At 50.3% G+C, this 21,262-nt stretch overlaps 1 protein-coding gene across 1 annotated transcript in view; it reads left to right on the top strand.

Annotated features, from left to right (window-relative positions):
• Positions 1-21,262, top strand: part of CPT1A (carnitine palmitoyltransferase 1A) — a 57,016-nt gene that overhangs the window by 11,360 nt on the left and 24,394 nt on the right. Inside the window, exons 2-7 of the mRNA XM_074336847.1 lie at positions 10,982-11,134; positions 13,529-13,668; positions 15,902-16,073; positions 17,916-18,017; positions 18,959-19,096; positions 19,949-20,026. Coding sequence (XP_074192948.1) covers positions 10,994-11,134; positions 13,529-13,668; positions 15,902-16,073; positions 17,916-18,017; positions 18,959-19,096; positions 19,949-20,026 — 771 coding nt within the window. The 5' untranslated portion in view covers positions 10,982-10,993. The remainder of the gene's footprint in view (positions 1-10,981; positions 11,135-13,528; positions 13,669-15,901; positions 16,074-17,915; positions 18,018-18,958; positions 19,097-19,948; positions 20,027-21,262) is intronic.

Raw genomic sequence — 21,262 nt, 5'->3', positions numbered from 1 at the left:
CTCCCACCCCTTTTCACCTGGCTGTAGTGTGTTCACATGGCAGGTGGACTGACCAGCTGTGGGGAGGGCAGTCCTAGGTGGCCCCAGTGTTGATTCAGCTCCAGGCACTTGTACCAGCGCAGGGAGGCTGCTAGTACGATTTACCACAGCCGGTGGCACATCTGGAGGTACAGTGTGGCTTTCTGTTGGCTGGGATGCATCACTGGAAGCAGGTCACGTCCTGACCATTCTCATCAGGTTTCCTCCCTCCAGTCCACGGGAGGAGGGAGCAGAGTGAACGGCTCAACCCGCTGACCTTTCCTGTGTGTTTCCATTTGCAGAAAAAGGTCCCTAGTTTTAGGGACATTAGATACCCTCTGGCCCCGTGACCTGTGTGGGGATGGCCTTTCGAGGGATTGCAGTTGTTGAGACATGATGGCGGTTGTGTCGTCAGTTTCTCTGGTGGCTATTTCAGGTGACTTGGAGATAGGAGAGGCAGGGCAGTGTGGTGAGGCTGTACCCACACCCACTGGGTGAAAGATAGAAAGGTATGTGCCCTGCTGTCCTGCAGGGACTCTGGTCCCGCTTCCCGCACGAGAATGCAGGATATGGTGAGGCCGAAAAGGAACCCCCACGGAGCCATAGGTAGGGGAGTCACACCACTGTATTCTCGCTGGCGGCTGGGTTGGAGACACAGGAAGCAGGAGCCACATGATCAGCAATCCACAGTCCGCTTCTCTGCCAACCAACCAACCAACCAACGTAGCCACAGCAGTTATATCAGTGGCTAATGGCTAACTGGTAACAGCTAATGGCCAACTAGTCACAGCTGATGGCCATCTGCTACCCGAGTCAGCACCTGTCCTCGCGAGGCCGAGAGCCTGGAAACTGCTCTCTGGGGCTCTGTCCCCACACTTCACACCTACAGGGTCTCGCCTCACAATCTACGCGACAAGCGTCTTCCACGAGGGTCCCTGTGCCGTATTAGCCTACTGACACCTACGGACGAAAAGAAACAGTAGTCTTAGGAACCAACAATGGCAAATCCCTTCCACCTGGGAGGATACATGCTAGCTTTTTGTCCTGGGAAAGCAGGGTCGCTGCCACTGGCACCTTTCCCGGTTTGTGGTACCAGACCTTTATGGCAGTACTTGGGGTCCCTTGCATAGTTTCAACATGTAACAGAACAGGGGACCCCATAATAGGCCATAGTGAGAGCACATAGTTTCCTCGCAAAATCATCCCGGTATCGGGACCTCCGTATACTACAGTCACTTGCGGTGGCCACTCAGCCACCACCCCTGGCGTCACTTGCAAATCATGAGTCAAACTGGCCCCCCAAGGGGCTATCAGGCCCAACCACCGACAGTGGGGGCTTTTGACCTGCCAGGGCCAAGTCCATTGCTGCCGTTCCCCTGCTTTCAAGCATGTGGGTGCTGGCAGCAAAATGTTCCCATTTCTGCCGTAGCCTGGCTTTAACAGAGTCTCACTGGTGGTAACTTGTAACTGAATGGGAGCGGCCGTTCAATGTAGCAGAGCTTCTACTGGCGCGGGCCCTCCCTTCTGTGGTCTCTCATTCAGGACTCTCAGGACGTCCCATAGACGCGAGGCCCAGTCACGCATCGTGGGAGGGTGTTTCAACACCCGGAGACCTTGCTTCAAAAGGCCATTATAGCGTTGAATCATGCCAGCTGCTTGTGGATGATTGTACAGGGTGTGAAACAACCATTGCACGTCCATCCTGGCAGCCCAGCGCTGCACTTCTTGCCCCGTAAAATGGGTACCCCTGTCACTTTCAATGACTTGGGGGTGCCCATAGAGGGCACACAGCCGTGTAAGGGTGACCACTGTATGCCGCTGATCCGCAGCCGGACAGGGCCAAGCAAACATCAACCCGGTAGCAGTGTCCACTGCTGTAAATGCATATATCGCATTGCGGGCCTTAGGCAGGGGTCCAATGTAATCCACTTGCCAGCGAGTGACGGGCACCCTCCCTCTCGTAATCTGCTGTGTCTCCCAGGGGAGCCTCCGCCTTTGGGGGCTGTCCTGGGCACAGACGGCGCAATCATAGCAGGCATCTGCTATCTCCTGCCATTTCAAAGGCAGGCCCCAGCGTCTGCTCACCTGCCACATGGATTGGTTTCCAGCGTGCTGCAATTTCCTATGCAGCCAATGGGTCACATCAGCGGCAGGAGCCCGTTCTAACCATCGTACCTGTGCTAGGGCATCTGCTTCATCATTACCTGGGGACACTAAGGGGAAGTGACCTGTGACATGCATTAAGGTCACCACGTTTCTCTGCCCTAGTTCCCAGAGGTCCTGCCACATGGCTTGACCCCACAGTGGATGGTGTCCCACCAACCAGTTTTGGTGTTTCCATGTAGGGAGCCACAACGTTAGGCCCCCAGAACACCACCCAGCTGTCAGTGCAAATAACTAGGGGCCCAGGCTCGTGGCTGATTACCATCCACACAGCCCGTAATTCAGCCCACTGGCTACTCTGTCCCGTCCCAGTATCAAACCAAATGGTGTCTGTTTTGGGCTGCACACCAATAGCCGTCCAAACGGCTGCAGCTCCCCGGCGAGAGCCATCAGTATACCAGGCATCCTCAGGTACTGGGGTGTGGGGACAGAGCCAGGAGTGCAGTTTCCAGGCTCTTAGCCTCACGTGGAAAAGTGCTGGCTCAGGTAGTAAAAGGCTATCAACTGTGATTGGATGGCCATCAGCGGTGGCTAGTTGGCCGTCAGCTGTAACTAGTGAGCCATTGGCCACTAATATAACTGCCATGGCTATGCTAGCAGAAGATGGTGGCTAGCAAGAAGATGGTGGCTGAGCTAGCAAGCGCGGATTGCAGTTAGCACAGCACATTGCAGCTAGCAAGTGGGGTTGGTTGCCAGAGAGAACTGGACGGCAGGTTGCGGAGAGTGTGGCTCCTGCTTCCTGTGTTTCCAACCCAGCCGCCAGCGAGACTATAGTGGTATGACTCCCCTATCCATGGCTCCGTGGGTGTTCCTTTTTGGTCTCACCGTGCGTTTGTCACTCCTGCGTTCTTATGTGGGGAGCGGGAGCTGAGACCCCTCATGCTACCCCGTGTGATATGGCGCAGCAAGCACGGTCTCCCATGTGACATGGGGGGGGGGACTGTCCTTCTTTGTAGGGCGAGGGCTCCAAGTCCTCCCCGTTAGGCAGAGCACTTGGCTCAGCCTGGGCTACAAGCTCCACAGGCCCCAGGACCTGTTGTAACTCTGTGCTCAAAGGGCTTGAACTAAGGGTGCTATGTTGCTCTAAGTAAGCACCCCACTTGGCGAGGGTGGTGGTCTGTGCCACCCCCGTTTTGGGTCCCTGGGTCCATGTACAGACCCACCCCTGGACAGGATAGGTTGTGCGAACCAACACCCGTGCCGTTCCTGTGATGGCTTCTGTGGCCACTAGGGCTGCATACACAGCAGCCAGCTGTTTCTCTATTAGAGAGTAGCGGACCTCCGCTCCTTTCCATAATTGGGACCAAAATCCCACTGGCGACCGGAGACGCTCCTGCCATTGCCAGAGGCCCCATCCGTACTCCTCTTGGATTACGTGAACATCAAGTTCAAATGGGCGGCCGGGGTCCACTACTTGCAGAGCCTGTGCCTGCTGCACTGCCCATTTCATGGCAACGAAGGCTTGCTCTATAGCCTCTGTCCAATCCCATGAGGCTCCCTTTTTTATCATGTTATACAAGGGCCTTGCCGTTTATGCTAAAAGGGGTACAAATGCCCGCCAATATCCTAGCAGACCCAAATACGTCTGCAGTTGGGAGACCTTGGTTGGCGGGGAAAGGCTTGTATCTTATCAATGATTGCCTCAGGTATAACCTTTGTCTTACCCGACTACATAACACCCAAAAACTTGACGGACAAGCCAGGGCCTTGGACCTTTTCCTCATTCACCGCCCAGCCGCGTGACTTCAGGTGGCAGAGAAGAGAGGGAGCTGCTTGCTCTAAATCTGAAAGAGAATCAGATGTTAATAAAATATGATTGACATAGTGAAACAAGGCCACAGAGGATGGGCCATCCCACTGTGCCAAATCCTGGGCCACGAGCCCGTGGCAGATAGTGGGGCTGTGCAAGTATCCTTGCAGGACTTGAAAAGTCCACTGCCGCCCATCCCAAGTAAAAGCAAACTGCTCTTGACACTCGGGTGCAATGTCAATGGAGAAAAAAGCATTGGCCAAGTCCACTACATAGTGATATGTCCCCAGGTGGACAGTCAGAGAATCCATTAAATGAATTGAAGGCACTGCAGCGTGCAAGGGTGGCGTCACCTTATTTAACTCCCTATAGTCCACAGTCATTCGCCAGGTCCCATCTGGCTTCTTGACAGGCCATACTGCGGAGTTAAAGGGACTGTGCGTCGGCCTCACACTATGTGCCTTCTCCAATTCCAATATTGTACGACCAATCTCCTCCTGCCCTCCTGGCAGGCGGTACTGTCGCACTGTAACCACGCGCCAGGGCTGTGGCAACACTTGAGGAGGGTGGTGAGCATGCCCGCGTGTCACCGCTTTCACCACCCGGATCCGGAGACGGAACTCTCCTACCGACGTCTGTAAGCTGAGGCCATGTAGCACGTCCACCCCTAGAATATACTCCGGAACGGGGGAGACATAAACCTTGTAGGTACGAGGAGGGAGCCTTCCTATACCCAGTGGTAAGGAAACGGCTTTCACAGTCACAGTTTTTCCCCCGTAGCCATCAATGCAGACTGCTGGTCCGGGGAACAGTTCTGGGTTCCCGTAAACGAGACTGCAGTCGGCACCAGTGTCAACTAGGGCCAAAACCCTCTGTACATTAGAAGGGGACCAATGTATGGACAGTTCCACGTGGGGCCTCCGGTCCCTGCTCGTCCCCTCTGACCGGGTACCTTGGCCCCACCCCTAATCAAGCTGAGAGGAGCTGGCCTCAAGCGGCTGCATGAAGTCCTGGAGGGACACGGGTCGCGCTTTCCCAGACTTCTCCTTTAGGCTTCTCCGGAATTACTGTTCCGGACGCAACTGTTTCCAAAGTTCCAACAAGAATGCATTGGGTTGTCTGTCTATTTTCTTTCTATCGATCCCTGCTGCCACGAGATCACGCCACATCTGTGCGCGTGTTACTCTCTGAGGCCCGCGACCTCGCCCCTTTACTTTTGATTTTGGCTTCCAGGTCTTAACTTCTCAGACCTCTTGTCTTAATTTCCTTTGCTGCTGGCTTTCAACATCCCCTAGGGTGGCCATGACAGTGGTAACTTCATGGATCCGCCGCCCAACACGGCGTAAAAATAGCAACCAAGGATCCAAAACTAGATCTCTCATGCTGGCAGTAAAAAGCTCGTCATCTGGGCCCTGCATGTTGAGGTTAAAAATAGCATGTCTCATACCCATTTCACGGATTATCTGCGTAAGTTCAGTATACGATTGCCATTGACTCACAGTGTCTGGCAGCTCGCCAGCCTGTTCCCATACGGTGCGTACCGCAGCCATGAGCCACGCCATTAGAGAATGGTTGCCCTGGTTGTTGGCCAACCTATGGCAGTTTTGTAACCTTTGTCGCAGGGACGGATGCGCTGTCACGAAGGCTAGCTTTTCCATCTCGCCTGGGGAGCAGAGAATGTTGTCTGCTCCCTCATCCCATAAACGTAATAGCCAAGCCGAGATTGGCTCTCCAGGGCGCTGTCTGTACCGCCTCCCCAGCTCCTGCAACTCAGTGGGAGTGTAACGGGTGTAGGCTGTGAACTCAGTCACAGGTGGGTTGTCGGCAGCAACGCCCCCCGGGGCCCAAAGGTTGCTCAAGTTTTACCCTTTGCTTCAAGATTGGCTGGGCTTGAGGGTTGGGAGCTACATTGTCTCCACTAGCTTCCTCCGCCTCTGCCTCAGAGTCTCCACTGTGGGGCTCCTCACAGCGTGGTAAAGAACATCCAGCCCACACGGCCAGCTTTACCCTTCACCTTTTCTGGCAACCGCTCAGCCAGAGCCTGCAGGGCCCTCTCCACGCTGGCCGGAGAGCCATCCATGTCCTCCCACCCCTCCTCAGCGGTCCAACTCCTGAGAACAGCAGCCACCGGGTACACACACTGTGTGGGGGCCACCTGTCCTCCTGCCCAGAGTCAGACTCCATTCCTACCTGGCTGGAATCCTGCTCACCGCGCCAGGCATCCAATTGGGTGGAGGGCTCGGTGTAAGATGCCCACAATCTAGGAGCCTACGGCAGCAGCGGACCACCAAAAGGAAGGTGACGCCCGCCATGGCCAATAGGGCAGTGTGCCATCCGGAGGCTCGAGAGGACCACCAGTCCTCACGGGCTTCCCGAGACAGTGTTCACACACACAAACAGCTCCACCGCCCTTCGGAGAGTTTTGGCTGGTACCATACCCTGCTCGCTGCGCCATGTGTCATGCAGGGCCCCTGGTCCCGCTCCCTGCATAAGAACGCAGGATACAGTGAGGCCAAAAAGGAACACCCACGGGTTCATAGCACTATGTTCTCACTGGCGGCTGGGTTGGAGACACAGGAAGCAGGAGCCACATGATCCGCAATCTGCCGTCCACTTCTCTGCCAACCAACCAACCTACCAGCGTAGCCATGGCAGTTATATCAGTGGCTAATGGCTAACTGGTTACAGCTGATGGCCAACTAGTCACAGCTGACGGCCATCTACTACCCCAGCCAGCACCTTTCCACGTGAGGCCGAGAGCCTGGAAACTGCTCTCTGGGACTCTGTCCCCACACCTGCGGCTGATGCAGAGGTGGCAGTCTCTGCAAGGGTGCTGTGGGGCCAGGGACACAATGACCAGGCAGCCTCATGCTTCCTCTGTTGTTAAAGCAGGTGTAGTTGGGTGGGTCGAACAGGTGTTTCTGTGTTGTGGATGCTGTGGCCAGGTGGTTTATTTCATCAAATGTATTTTAAGAAATTACTAGAGAAGATCACAAGCACAAGAAGAGAGACTAGCATAACAGACGCCCATATGGCCACCAGTGTCACCAGTTCTTACATGCAGCCAATTCATAACCTGGGTCTGTCCATGCCTCCCACCCCCAGTGATTTTGAAGCAAATCCCAGATATAATACAAGATAAAAGTGCATTGGTAAATATTTCAGTATGTAATGCTAAGTTAGCAGCTACAGTGTGCACGTGACTACAATATTGAAAACACCTGAAACTGTTTAACAGTCATTCCTTAATACCACAAGGTAGCCATTGTCAGAAGGTTCCCTTAGTGTGCATGGAGCATTAGGGTGGACACACGAGGGGACAAAGGGCGAGTGGCACATCACCTGCCTGCCTACCTGAATTATATGTTTGAGGAGGGTTTAAGTGCTTAAATGTTAAACAAACACCGCTTCAATTTCATGAGGCAGTGTTGTTTTTTTAAATAACTTTGTCGCAATACAATTCACCTCCATACAATCCACTCATTGAAAGCAAGTACGTAAAAAGAAAAAAGAAAGAAAGCAGTACGTGCACACACCCCCACGTTCAGTTTTGGATCATTTTCATCCCTCCAAAAAGAAACCCTCCTGTTCTTAGCCATCACCTGCCCCCCCAGCCCCATCGCTTCCAGCCCTAGGCGACCACTTACTCTACTTTCTATCTCTGTTGGTTTTGCCTGTTCTGGGCATTTTGCATACACTATGTGGGTTTTTGTATCTGGCTTCTTTCACTTAAGCATAACATTTTCAGTGCTTCGTTCTTTTTTATGGCCAAATAAGTGTCTATTATGTGGATGGACTGCATTTTGTTTACTCACTCATCAGTGAAAGTACATTCAGGTTTTACCGCTTTTTGGTTATTATGAGTAATGCCGGTGTGGACATACGTGTATGCGTTTTCATATGTTTTTGTGTGGGTGTGTTTTCATTTCTCCTGGGCATACGCCTAGGGGTGGAATTGCTGGGTCACATGGTAACTCTGTGTTTAACCTTCTGAGGGCCCGCTGGGCTGTTTGCCAAAGCAGGCATGAGGGTTCCCAGGCTCGTCACCTCCTTTCTGGCCAGCACCTGTCAGCCGTCTTTTTGGTTATAGCCATCCTGGTCTGGGGTGACAGTGGCATGCTGCTGTGGTGTTGATTTGCATTTCCCTGGTGGCTGCAGGAGGCGGTATTCCAATTATAAATGTTTTTAAGGACCCTCGAGGCTGTGGGTACCAGGACTGAGGGTGGAATTTCCACTCATTCTATTTGCAAAGGGAGCTTTCCAAGCCCCTCTCAGTGGCCGGTTCACTAGTTCCCACTTACGGCTCAGGGCAGCCATCCTACAAAACGAGAGAAACAGATTGTCCATTTTGGGGGTAGTCAGGACACTTACGTGTGGTTTTTAGTCTGAACCAATCAAAGCAAGAAAATCCTTGGTTAATTTCAGAGAGTTCGGACAAGGCCGTTGGAAGGAGACTGCAAATGTTCTCAGTCTGTATGCCTCTCCCCAGCGGAGGTTAGATTCCTGAGCAAACGTCCGCACATGTCTCTGGACAGAATTGGCGACAAATACCATATTTAATCTACACCATGAGTGAACCCTTCATGTTCTATGTAAAGCCCTTGAGAAATCTCATACATCATTGCAAGGATAGCCAGACACATAATTTTGTTTGCCGAAGTGCGTGCTGTGCCGAATCTTGTCTCTCTCGCCCTGCTGAAGGCCTTAATGGGGGTGGGGAACTGAGTTAGCCTGGGAGAATCTTAGAGCCACTTGCATACTTTTGGAGAAATGGATCCAAGCTATTGGTTTGGGTGCCCTCTTCAACATTCTGAAGGTACCGTGTTTCCCCCAAAATAAGACCTAGCCGGACAGTCAGCTCTAATGTGTCTTTTGGAGCAAAAATTAATATAAGACCAGGTCTTATATAACATAACATAACATAATATAATACAATATAATACCGGGTCTTATATTAATTTTTGCTCCAAAAGACACATTAGAGCCGATTGTCCGGCTAGGTCTTATTTTCGGGGAAACACGGCATCTGCAACACATTGCTTAGAGAGCTTGCTGCTTTCAAGAATGGGATCCATTCCTTTAAACTTGCCCAGGCTATGCTTGCTCCATGCCTGCTAAATAGTATGTGGACATTCTGGAATGGTTACAGATTGCACTAAGCTAAGGTTACACCGCTTTTTTTTCAAGAATCATCAAAGCGGAGCTCTCAGGTTCTGTGCGTTGCCATTTCCCAGGTGTGCCCATCTCACCTCTGCTCTTGCCTGGTGACATCACATATGGTGGGTCCACGTGTGACTTCTCTGCTCCCAGCCCCAGCCTGTCCTCCCACACAGACTCCCTCTCATGTCAGGGAATGGCTGTGCTGAGCGGGTGGTGCAAACCGGAAGCCCCAGAGTGCCTCTTACACCTGTCTGGAGCGGCCGTCCTCCCCGACCCCACTGTCCCCACTTAGGACCACTCTCTCGGGTCACTGCCTCAGCTTCTCCCTGGTCTTGCTTCCTCGCCTCAGCCAAGCTCTGTATGGCAGCCAGGGTGGTCTTTAGAACAGAACAGGAAGAGATACCCTGCCTTAAAGCCCGAGATGCCTTTCCATAGCCCTTAGTGCAAAGCCCAGCGCCTCCTGGCTGCCTCTGGGCCATCCTTTCTGAAGTCAGCTGTGGCTGCCCTGCTCTTGACTCCATCCGTCTTTCCCTTGGCCCCAGCCACTCTGCCCCTGCCGTCTGCCTCGAGTCCTTGCACAGGCCCGACTTTCGGCCAGAAAGGCCTGCCCTCCTGGGCATCAGTGTCCCCTGGTAGGTCCCCTCTTCTTTCTGCCTCCTTGTCCGAGCTGAGGGAGGGCAGGGGGACCTTTTCTGCCAGCATCTCGATCCCATCATGGCTGGCACATAGGAGGCAGTCAGCAAATACTTTTTTGTTCATTTGCATGAACAAATGAATGAAAGTTGGTTGCCTTTCAAGGGCCTGCTAATGGAATCGTTTGTTCTGACTGGCTGACGACTAGGCTAGTCTGACCTCTGTAACGGGGTGTCTGTTTCTTGTGATAGGTCCTACCTCTACACTGAGAGGGCGTACGTGGGGGAAAACAGGAAAAATTGCATGTGATGAGAAAACACACATGTGCAAGTTCAGATTTTTCTTATGGCTCTTGTCAGTTTCCCCCCCTCTCTTAGCTGCCTTTGTATCCATGTGGCGCTCTGTACAAATGGGTTAGGAAGAGAAGGTGCCTTCAGAAGGTGGCAGAGGGCCCGTTGGGAGTGAGGGGAAGCCCTGAGGGAAGGGGTGGCTATGTCAGGAGGCAGCCGAGCAAGAAGACAGGAGCAAGGATAACGGGAAACAAAGGACATTCTGTAGGTTCCAGGGAAGCTGGAATGAAAGGTACTTTCCATTGTTGGGGGTGTGTGTGGGGCAGAGCTAGCCCAGGGGGCTGTGCTTGGGGAGGGTAGATGCTCCAGGGATGCCCCACCCCTTGTGTTGAGTTTGATTTCAGTCACAGCCTTAGAGGAGGAAGGCCCAGCTCCATCCTGAGGACTCTGTGCCTGGTTTTCAGAGTCTCTGATGGTGCCTAAAATGGTTTTTCAAGACACCAACCACACATTTGCATTTGCTGTCAGTCTGTTTCTATCTGAAGGATTCAGGACCCTTGTAGACTCATTTGTGGCCTCCAGGTGACTGCTGGCAGGAATGGGGTTTGCCTTGGCACGTTGCTAAACAGCCCCCAGCTTCCTGTGTCAGCTGGGCATGGCCTGGGGGGATGGCCAGGGCCAGGGGTCAGAGGGCAAGGCTTTCCATGGGCCTGGGGCCTGGAGGCCATGCCGGAGGTGAGGGCTTTCACTCCTGGACTCTGCTGATGACCCAGGGCCTCTGATTGTCTGTGTAATATAGTGCTGGACAGGGTGATGGGTGATCACAGAATTGGGTCTGTTAATGACAAATGTTGAATCTGTCAACTGGGGGGGGGGGAACTTAAATTCAAAACGAATTACACTTCTAATAAGGGCAACTGTCCTGTAAAATGTTCCACGGTGTTACATGGTCCTCTTCTCTGTCCAGGAGGCCGTAAAGATGGCAGAAGCTCACCAAGCCGTGGCTTTCCAGTTCACAGTTACCCCAGATGGGATCGACCTGCGGCTGAGCCACGAGGCCCTCAAGCAGATCTACCTGTCTGGACTTCATTCCTGGAAAAAGAAGTTTATCAGATTCAAGGTTCTCAGAAACTCGTTTAAATCTGTACAGTAGGCACTTTGACACCGAGAACTGTTTGCTGGGTGCTTTTCAAGCATAAGTATTTCAGAGTGGTAATTAGCACACTTTCTCTTTTCATGGTACTTAAGTCTTAGGAAACACTTTCCTTTGTGGCTCACTGAGTTCCTAAAGAAATTCCGAAAGGAAGGTAGGGCAAGTCATTACCTTGTCAGGCAGGTGAGGAAGTCTGGGCTTGGTGAGTGGTCTGCTCGGTAGAAGAAAAGTTAAGACTAAAATCCAAGTCTCCTGCTCCAAGTCCAGAATCCTACACACCTTCTAGAAAAAGGATTGTTTTCCAGCTGTGTGAAACTGCAGTGAGTTTATTTAACAGGTATCTGTCTCACTGATAAAATATTCAAACGTTGACAAATAATGCACGTAAACTCAAGTACAGTCAACTTCACAGGTTCTCAGTTCTGTTTACCTGAAAGAGAGGACATTTATTCACGGTTTCAAGCACCTGTCTTGTTTTTGAGTAGGTGGTGTTTTAATTCTCCAAGTTTCTTTTTGGAGGGTTGGGCACAGGAGGGCTGCTGAGAAAGGCCCAGGAGCTAGAGTAGGTGAGAGCTGTGACCGTGGAGGTGGATGGGTCCCTGGGAACTGGCCCTGGCTGGAGAGGTGTCCCTGGGCTCAGCCAGTAGGTCCTGGAGTCCAGGGACATGGCCGGTCACAGCCCATTGGTTGTCTAGCCTGATCCACCAGAAGTGGAGGGGGTGTCACCTGTAGGGGAAGCGAGATTTGCCCTCCTGGCCTTGCTGAGACCTTTCCTCATTACTTTCAAATGGAGGAAGATAAAACGGGGGTGCAGAAGGAGCAGCCATCATTTTACCACAGTGCAAATGTTGTTCTCTGATTTCAAAGACCTGAGAAAGCAAGGCCAGTAGGTATGAAAACATATGATACAAAACAGTGCATGGCCATGCCCAATCAAGGGGTTTTGGGGGACCATCTCATCGCTCAGAGGAAGAGGTGCCAGCAGAGCTGTCAGCAGCTGCAGGGGGAGGAGCAGCAGGCACTTAATCTGGAATCTTCTTTCTGCCATTTTAACGTAATTTTGTATATTTGTATATTTATTTTAAAATAACCTTTTTTTACTTCAGAGAATACCAGAAGACACCCCCCCCCTTTGTTTAAAATCTGTTCCCTTTCTTTTTTTTTTTAGTATTTTTTTGTTTCATAAGTACTCTTTACCACAGCTTTCTTTTTTTTTTTTTTTAATTAAAGTTTATTGTGGTGACAATTGTTAGTAAAGTTACATTGGTTTCAGATGTACAATTCTGTATTACATCATCTATAAATCCCATTGTGTGTTCACCACCCAGAGTCAGTTCTCCTTCCATCACCATATATTTGATCCCCCTTACCCTCATCTCCCACCCCCCACCCCCCTTACTCTCTGGTAACCACTAAACTATTGTCTGTGTCTATGAGTTTTTGTTCCTTCATTTGTTTGTCTTGTTCTTTTGTTGTTTTCAGTTTTATATACCACATATCAGTGAAATCATATGGTTCTCTGCTTTTTCTATCTGACTTGTTTTGCTAAAATCTGTTCCCTTTCGATAGTGGAGGAATCCAATAGAAATAACACCAGGGATGCAAGTATCTTCTGAAGCATTCAGATAAAGCTTTGAGAGTTTTTAATCCACTGTCTTGGTCAAATCCATCTCTTACTATGATGACTTTCAAAATAATTTTTTTTTTTAATTGGAAGCTTTGATACATACGCAGAAGTACAGAGTAAAGAGCTGTACCAGTCTTCTCCCGGTTTCTCCCGTGGTCAGCATTTTGCCAATTTTGATTCATACATCCTCCTTCTCCCTTCTGCTCCTTTTTGGTTTTGTTTTTTAGGGGTGTGGGGGGGTTTGGCTAAAGAATCTTACAGCAAATTTTCAGCATGGAGTGAGGTCTCCTGTAAATACTTCGGGGTTAAGCAGTGTCTTGATTCGGGAGGGGTGGTTTTGGAGTGGGGGGTGCGGCCTCAGGCATCCCAGGTAGAGCAGATTTGGGAGAGGACTTCATGGTTGGCTCAGTGACGTCCGTAACCCATGGGTGTCATGAGTGAGTCTTGGTGGAGCTCAGGAATCTGGATGTTACACTAGTCCCTGGGGTGATTCTAATGTCCTGGGGTCAGGGGTAGGGAGGGAGGCTTTTGGATCTGAAATAGAGGAAGGGAAGGAGCTGGACAGAAGTTGGAGCAGCTGCAGGTGGAGATTTCCAGTAGTGACAGCATGACTGCTTAGCCGCCCGAGTGCTGCAAACACCCACCCCACCACTGTCGGGCGTCTCCCTGGCCCCCATTGCCAGAGGCCCTGCAATTTTGTGGGCGGGACGTTCTCACTGCGTGTCTGTTTTCAGAATGGCATCATCACGGGCGTGTACCCGGCCAGTCCCTCCAGTTGGCTCATCGTGGTGGTGGGCGTGATGTCGACCATGTACGCCAAAATCGACCCCTCGCTGGGAATAATTGCAAAAATCAATCGGACCCTCGACACGACGTAAGTAATCCCTTCAGATCTCACACCGTCTAGGAAGTGGTCAGGGTTATGGTTGTTGCTACTGCTGCTATTTTTGTGTCTTTTCAAGTATAACATGCCTATTGCCGTTCTGGATTCAGTGTGAAGCTTTTGCTGCAGTTCTCAGGGTCGGCTTTCTTCCCATGTCCTGGGCTGCTGTTAAGGGTGCCACCCCCCTTGAACATGCCAGGTCCCTTACTAGAGAAATAACAGTCCCCACATCCTTGTCCCATAATCAGGCTTTGTTTCTTGGGCCAGGAGTTGTGGGTGGAAAGTAGGGTCCCTAAGGGATGAGATGCAGCCCGGGTGTGTCCACACTGTCCCCAGGCCATGTCTGCCGTGTTGGGGTCTGACCTAAGCTAAACAGATGGGCTCTGGGCCTTTTTAAATAAACTAACACGTTGCTGGTTGTTTGGAATTAAACATTGTTCCTTCAGAAGCCCCCGGACTCACAGGAGTCCCTGAGAATCCAGCTGAGTCCAAAACTTGGCGTAGAAACTCCCTGTCATTTCAGTGGAAGCAGATGCCTTGGGCTGCCTGGGGGCCAGGGCAGCTGAGGCAGGGACCTGTCACTCTCGACACTTCGGTCCCTAGCCTCTCCTCTCATCGTTTAGTTCCCAAGGGGCACAGGCCCACCCCCTGCAGACAGCTCGACCCACGCACTGTGCTAGTCCTACCTGCGTTTCAGACAGTTGTGGGTTTACCAGGTGATTATTTACTGTTGAATGCGGGCTGTCTCTTTACACTGGATTATATTTAGAAGTGTTGGCTATTTAAAGCCCTTTTAATCTGGATCTTCATAAGATTTGTGTCTTTGTCCTTCTAAACCAATTGGGGTAACTGGGCCATCCCTGTCCCAAATGGAGAAAGACCAGCTTACAGGCCAGTGTCACCCAGGCTCAAGGACCGTTCTGGAACTCTCTTCCTGGAGGGATCTCTCACATCTCTGAGAGGCTGTGTTCATAGGTACAGGTGACCGGGTGTTAGTCCATCTCCTGTAGCCTCAGAAGGACGTGTTCTTCACAAGAAGTTTTTTTGCTCAGGTTTTTTCTCGAAGTACTATATGTATATACATAAAAAATAATGTCTGATATTTGTGAACTGAGTAAGTCTTTTTCCTTTGGTGAGGTAGCACTTAGAGACAACTGAGCTGTCGAGCATCTGTAAGATAAGTTCTTAAATCTTTACATCCACATTTGCGTGTAAATTAGACTCAGAAAAGAAGGTTTCGAGTAGAGACTACGGTTAAACGAACTCAAGATTGGACAGGTTCTAGAAAGATACAAGTTTTGAAGCAAAAGCATTTTACTTTGACGATACGTGTTTCTGTTTCACTTAAGTATTTGAAAATGTTAAATTGGTGGTTTCCAAATACTGGAGATACCTTCAAGTTGTATATTGGTTTACTCTAGTAATTTGAAACGACTTAGTTTTTATTTTGTAAATATTTTGCGGTTTCCACAAAACAACTAAAACTACAAGCAAAACCACAGATGTGTGAATAGCTGCATTTCCTCTCATTTCTAAAGGCTCATCTTTGCGATAAAATAATCACTTTCCTTAGCAACTGAAAACATATTCTATCTTTATTATTTAAATGATCATTCTGTCCGATCAGTTTCTTGGTTTATATATGATAAATATTCCTGCCTAGATAAAAAAAAACTAGCCCTGTTGATATACATAGTTGAGGGAATTGCTTTGCCAAACGATCTGAGTTTCTCCTGAGTAACGGCAAACTCCAAATCTCTGTTCGAGGAAAAACACCATAGAGAGCAGGATGGGAAAGGCGTAGAACTGCTGCGAGCCCCCAGCTGAGGTGATGCAGGGCCATCGGGGGCGTAGTTGTCATGGGGGCAGGCCACGGCCTCATGTCACCTCTGTCATCGTCCCTAGACCCTGGAGGACGTTGTGTAACCCCTGCCCCCATTCCGCACGTTAGCCTGGGTTCATTTTGAGGACCGCCAAAGCAGAAGGGGCTGATTCATTTCAAGGTGAGGAGAACAACGCCTGAGTCTCGACGGTTGGATTAATATGCATGTCCTTTCTCTGATCAGGCCCGACTCTTGCTTCCTGGTCCGGGGTCTGCGGTCTCCTTAGTGTCCGCGGAAGGCCGCTGTGGCTCGCCGCGCCTGGCGGTGTCCCACGGAGCTGTCGCCCCCAGCCTCTCTTGCTTGCTAACGTATTTGCTGCTTGTCTCGTCTTGTCCCGGTAGTGGCTCCATGTCCAGCCAGACAAAGAACGTGGTCAGCGGCGTCCTGTTCGGCACGGGCCTGTGGGTGGCCCTTATCGTCACGATGCGCTACTCCCTGAAGCTGCTGCTGTCCTACCATGGCTGGATGTTTGCCAAGCACGGCAAATTGAGCCGTGCCACCAAAGTCTGGATGGTAATTGAATGTCACTGTCAGAGCAGGGCTGGAGTACACGTGTTTAAAACCCCTTTATGGAGGTGTGCTTGCCATGGAAGAGCTGTGGCCAGTGACCGCACACGGCTTGCTGTGTCTGGAGATGCATCACACCCGGGGAGCCGTCACCCCTCTCAGTGCCACACACTTACCACCCCGCAACGTTCCCATGTACCCCTCCCCCCACCCTCTGTTCCCTACTTTGGTAGCACTTAATCTAAGATCTACCTCTTAGCAAACATTTGAGTCTCTGGTATTGTCAGTCCCAGGCCCCGTGTTATACAGTAGACCCCCGGAACTTATTTATTCCGTGTAACTGAAATTGTAGACCCATGAGCCAACACGCCTTTATTTCCCCAGCCTCCGGCTGTCACCATTCTGTGTGCCATGTCTATGAGTTGGACTCTTAGATTCCACAGATCGGTGAGATCAGGAGATATTAGTCCTCTGTGTCTGGCCTAGTGTCTCGTGTGGGTGGCTTTCACTTTTGAAAGCAGTCCTCATGGGACCTTTGACCCTTCGCTCATGACTAGGGGTTAACCTCTAATTGCTGGAGAGGATGGATTCACCACGACTCACAATGTTTGGGTCCAAGAGCATTTTTCTTAATGATGTTGGTGAGTTCTGAACATTTTACATTAATGTCTACTAGGTTTGTCATCCAGGTTACCTATCCAATAAAAGTACCGTCCCTCCACGTCTTGGTAGCTTTTCTAACTTGAGGTCAGGTATACCTGGTTTCCTTGGCTGACCAGTCTGACCAGGTCTCCCCGACTCACCCTTGGCTTCCAGCATGTCCCACCAGCTCCCATGGCCCTCAGCCCGAGTGTCACTCCTTTACCCTGTGTATGGATGTTTGTCCCAACCTCAGCACACGCTGGCTCCATCTGCGAGCTGATTGCCACCTGCTGGGGGCCAGTTTGGGAGAGAAGTCTTGAGAGCCATGGTGGTGCCACCCCCAGGTGCGAACCCACCACATACTCTGCCCTTCACTCTTTCCCAAACCGACTTCTGCTAATTGCTTGGATTATGTTTTCTGATTTCCAGAGAAGCAGAATTTAACACCCAGAAGAGATTCAGAGATCATTTCCCATATTTTGCAAAACAAGTTAAATGACATTCCCTAGGATGAAATTTCATGGCTGATGTCCAGTTGAGTCCCAGCACTCTTCAGCGTCAAGAATCTCTCTCTCTCTCTCTCTCTCTCTCTCTCTCACACACACACACACACACACACACACACACCATGAGCCCTAGAAATTACTTTGAGGTCTAGTCAGTGTGAGATGACCAGTTATTACACCAAGTTGAGGTCATTCTAGCCTAAAGTAAGGGCCGATGGCAGGCAAGTGTGTGCTGTCCACTAGGCTTGACAGGGACCCAAGGGGCCACAGTGCTTCTGGGGTTGGCCTGAGGTCCAGGCACCTCAGCTTAGCCCCTACTCACCCACCATTCCTGCCAGAGCCTTGAGCCAATCCTGAAACCAAGGGTCTCGCAGAAGTAGGTGGGTGAGCTTACCCACGTGCAGAAGTGTAGTCAGTGATACCAGGCAGGGTGCCTGAGCAGGGTCCTGGCTGGAGACTGACACCTCCTGGACCAGGTAGGAGATCTCGAAGCAGCTGTGAGACCTAGGCTTTCATTCAACCTGCTTTTTCTGTGGGGTGACCTGTTTGCCGAGGCCTGCAAGGGTAGGGGCAGAAAATGAACTAGAGGGAAAATAAACCACCCAGGACATCTGTACATAGTTGGCAAGTTGTAGGCACTTGAGAACTGGTTTCAGATTTGCACAGTCTCACCTTTTGAAGTGTACCGTTTTGTTTTAAGGGTATGGTCAAGGTCTTTTCAGGCCGAAAACCCATGTTGTACAGCTTCCAGACATCTCTGCCGCGTCTGCCGGTCCCAGCCGTGAAAGACACCGTGAACAGGGTAGGTGCGGCATCAAGCTCATGGTCACACCCATGGGACATGCCAGGCATCTGTAGGATTAAAGTTTACAGCTTGATGGTGATTGTCTGTTCTGTCGTGTGTCTGTGTGGGCTGCCAGCAGTGCACCTTACAGGGCTGTTATACGAAATTTTTTTTCCCCGCCAACGTATCAGCACATCTTAGGTGTTTGCTTGTGTTTTTTTTCTTAAAGGCATCATATTTGATAGAGAAACCACTTGGCAAAACTTTTTAACAGCATTATTGAGATACAATTCACATACCGTACAGTTCAAAGGGTCCAATTCAGTGCTTTTGTTATATTACATTACTAATTGTTTTAAATTATGGTAAACATATATAATATAAACATGATCGTTTTAACTATTTTAAACCATTCTGTGGCATTACGTACCTTCACAATGTTATGAAAATTCTGGACCTGGAGATCTGGCCTTGACCTGGTGGCAGGACCATCCCCGCCCCCGGTCGTGATTCTGGCTCCTCCTTCCTGTTTTGCAGTCCTGAGCACTGGGGCAGAATTGCCCCACACTTTGAGCTCCACCCCCCCCACCCCCATTTCATCAGAACATCATAGCTTAGCTGAGAACGGAGCTCTCGCTACGAGCCAGATAATGGAGAAAAGTCATCACTGACATTTCCTGGTTAACCAAACTGGGACCTTGTCCATCTAGAAGTCGCTTTGGTGATTTTGTGGTGATTCAGGGTGTGGGGAGCTTGTGGGCCAGTAAAGGACAAAAACGTTTAAAACCTCTGATCTAAAACGTCATTTAGTGTGGCAGTTAGTTAGCCAGCTGGTGTGAGGACTGGCGCAACCAGTTTCGGGGAAGAGGTTCCAATCTGTGAAAGAGGTTTACATTTCTTGGTCAGAAAACTGACCAACGGAGTTTTAACTCGGCTCCCATTTTTCTCCTTAACCCCAGTACCTGGAATCGGTGAGACCTCTTATGAAGGAAGCTGACTTTAGGCGGATGATGGCTCTGGCGGAAGATTTTGCTGTCACTCTTGGGCCAAAGTTACAGTGGTATTTGAAGTTAAAGTCTTGGTGGGCTACGAATTATGTAAGTATACGTGCACACTAGTTTTCCTGATGGAATTCTGGGTGTGAAAATATGAAAGTTCCATGAACCAGCTGGCCTTCCCCGAGTGTGGCAGGCAAGGGCACATCTGGCCGATGAAACAGGTGGGGGTGGGACTCTGGGTTTTGAGGAATAGCTGACTTGGAAGAGAAGGTGTTAAAACAGGACCCAGAGAAAACCAGGGATGGGGCTAGCGGTGGGCGTCTGGTTGGGTGGTCAGTGCCTTCAGGGAGCGCCAGGGGCCAGCAGCGGTGGCAGCGGGGTCATGTTCTGTTTCTGATCAGGTGCCGGTTACACAGGTGTGTTGAGTCGTTAAACATGTTCACACGCACACGTAGACTCTGACACACGCACCATTCTGTGTACGTGCACTTCAACACAAAGTGGGGGGGGGAGTTCATCCAGAAGCATTGTGGGTGTGGTCAGGAAGAGGTGGCTGGCCCTTTGGGGGATAGCGGGACGTCGTGCTGGGGAGTGACGACGACACATGTGGGCCCCGTGTTAGCACCACGGCTCTGAAGGGAACCAGACGGGATTGAGAGGTGGCCACTTCAGGGACACCCAGCAAGCAGAGCCAGGAGAAGCAGTCTGTAGCATACTTTTGGATAATAATGATTATTAAGAAATGTCAACAAACAGTTGTCACTTATTTTCCATTTGGTCTTTTTTTTTTTTTTTTTAACCATTTCTAAAGTGAAGTGGATCTACCCTCTAGCTATGTCATGACTTGAAAACAAAAATCACTTTCCATTTCCCACTTTTTTGCACAAAATGCACTCAGCAGAGCCCTGGGCGCCTGCGTCACTTCCTGAGCTTGTCTGTTTGCACCAACAGGTGAGCGACTGGTGGGAGGAATACATCTACCTGCGAGGACGCGGGCCGCTGATGGTGAATAGCAACTACTACGCCATGGTGAGCCAGTTCTCCGGCTGCGTGGCCTGTCCGGTGGGGGCCGAGCAGCGGGGCGGCATCTTCGTGGCCCTGCCGGTTGTCCTGCAGAAGCTCGGGCGCTGGGGCCGTGCTGCTCCCGGTTCTGCCTCCACTGTCCAAGGCTCCATGCTCCACCAGGGAGCCCAGCACCTGCCTCCGACACCGGAGAGCAACATGGATGTCCTTCTGTGTTTGCCAAGTAGCTCAAGGGCAACAAGCTACTTCAGAGAAATCTGGGTCACAAACGTGCCCTCGTGACCAGCAGGGAGTCCTCACAGAGTTGTGTGCCTCTGCTGGCTTTCTTAACCGAGCTCTGCGTGGCGGTGCCACCGTGACGTGAAGGCTCAGGGACAGCCAGGTGGCCAAGAGTCTGCCCACTGCCCGCACGCTGAGCTTTGTCCTGCGCCCTGAGACTCCGGGGCTCACATGTTGCGTGTCGTTTCCTGTCTTTGTTCTTTGTCTTTGGAGACACTGAGGGGCTAGGAGAGCACACGTCATTAATTGTGTTAGGAGCCCCTCCTGTTGGGTTCCGGGTCACCGTTCAATAACTGATGCATCAAATTCTTTCAGTTCCTCTTTATTTTTGTCCTTGCTTCCTTTTATTTTAACCCCCCTTTTTCTCTTTTTTTATTGTTTGGTTTTCTTTTCTGTTTTTCTCCTTTTTAAAATTTTCTCTTTTTATTTTAATTTTTTTCCCCATCAGAAACAATCTCAAACTTACAGAAAAATGGTTAGTGTGGGACATAGAATGTTTTTCGAGAGGGAGCTGTCCACCGGGTACCTTTTCATTCCTGTCTCTTTCCTACAAAAGCACTTTCCTACATAATTGAAGACATACTCTCAGATTATAGTGTAGACCTGTGTCCGTTGGCCTTTCCTTCCAGTCATGGAAAATGACATTTAGAACAAAATGTGTCTCAGAATTTAGAACGTTGCAGGCACTGCTCTACGTAAAAAGTTATTTTAACTTTTGGTTACTTCTCATTCAGAAAACTTCCTATCTGATTGTTTATTTATTTGTTTATTTATTTATTTTTGCATTATAGGAATATATTTGGGGCAGAATACTATCTTTTAAAAATTTGAATTCTGTTTATTGAAGATTTCATTTTAAAAGCTACTGTTCCCTTTAAAATCCCAAGAATTCCTTGGGGGCTTGTGTTCTTATAAAACATAAACAAAATAATATGGACAAAGTATAGGAAATGAAAGTACAAT

Source organism: Rhinolophus sinicus, linkage group LG06 (assembly GCF_036562045.2).
Source record: "Rhinolophus sinicus isolate RSC01 linkage group LG06, ASM3656204v1, whole genome shotgun sequence".
In the NCBI taxonomy this organism is placed as follows: Eukaryota; Metazoa; Chordata; class Mammalia; order Chiroptera; family Rhinolophidae; genus Rhinolophus; species Rhinolophus sinicus.
This window is presented reverse-complemented; position numbering and strand designations above follow the sequence as displayed.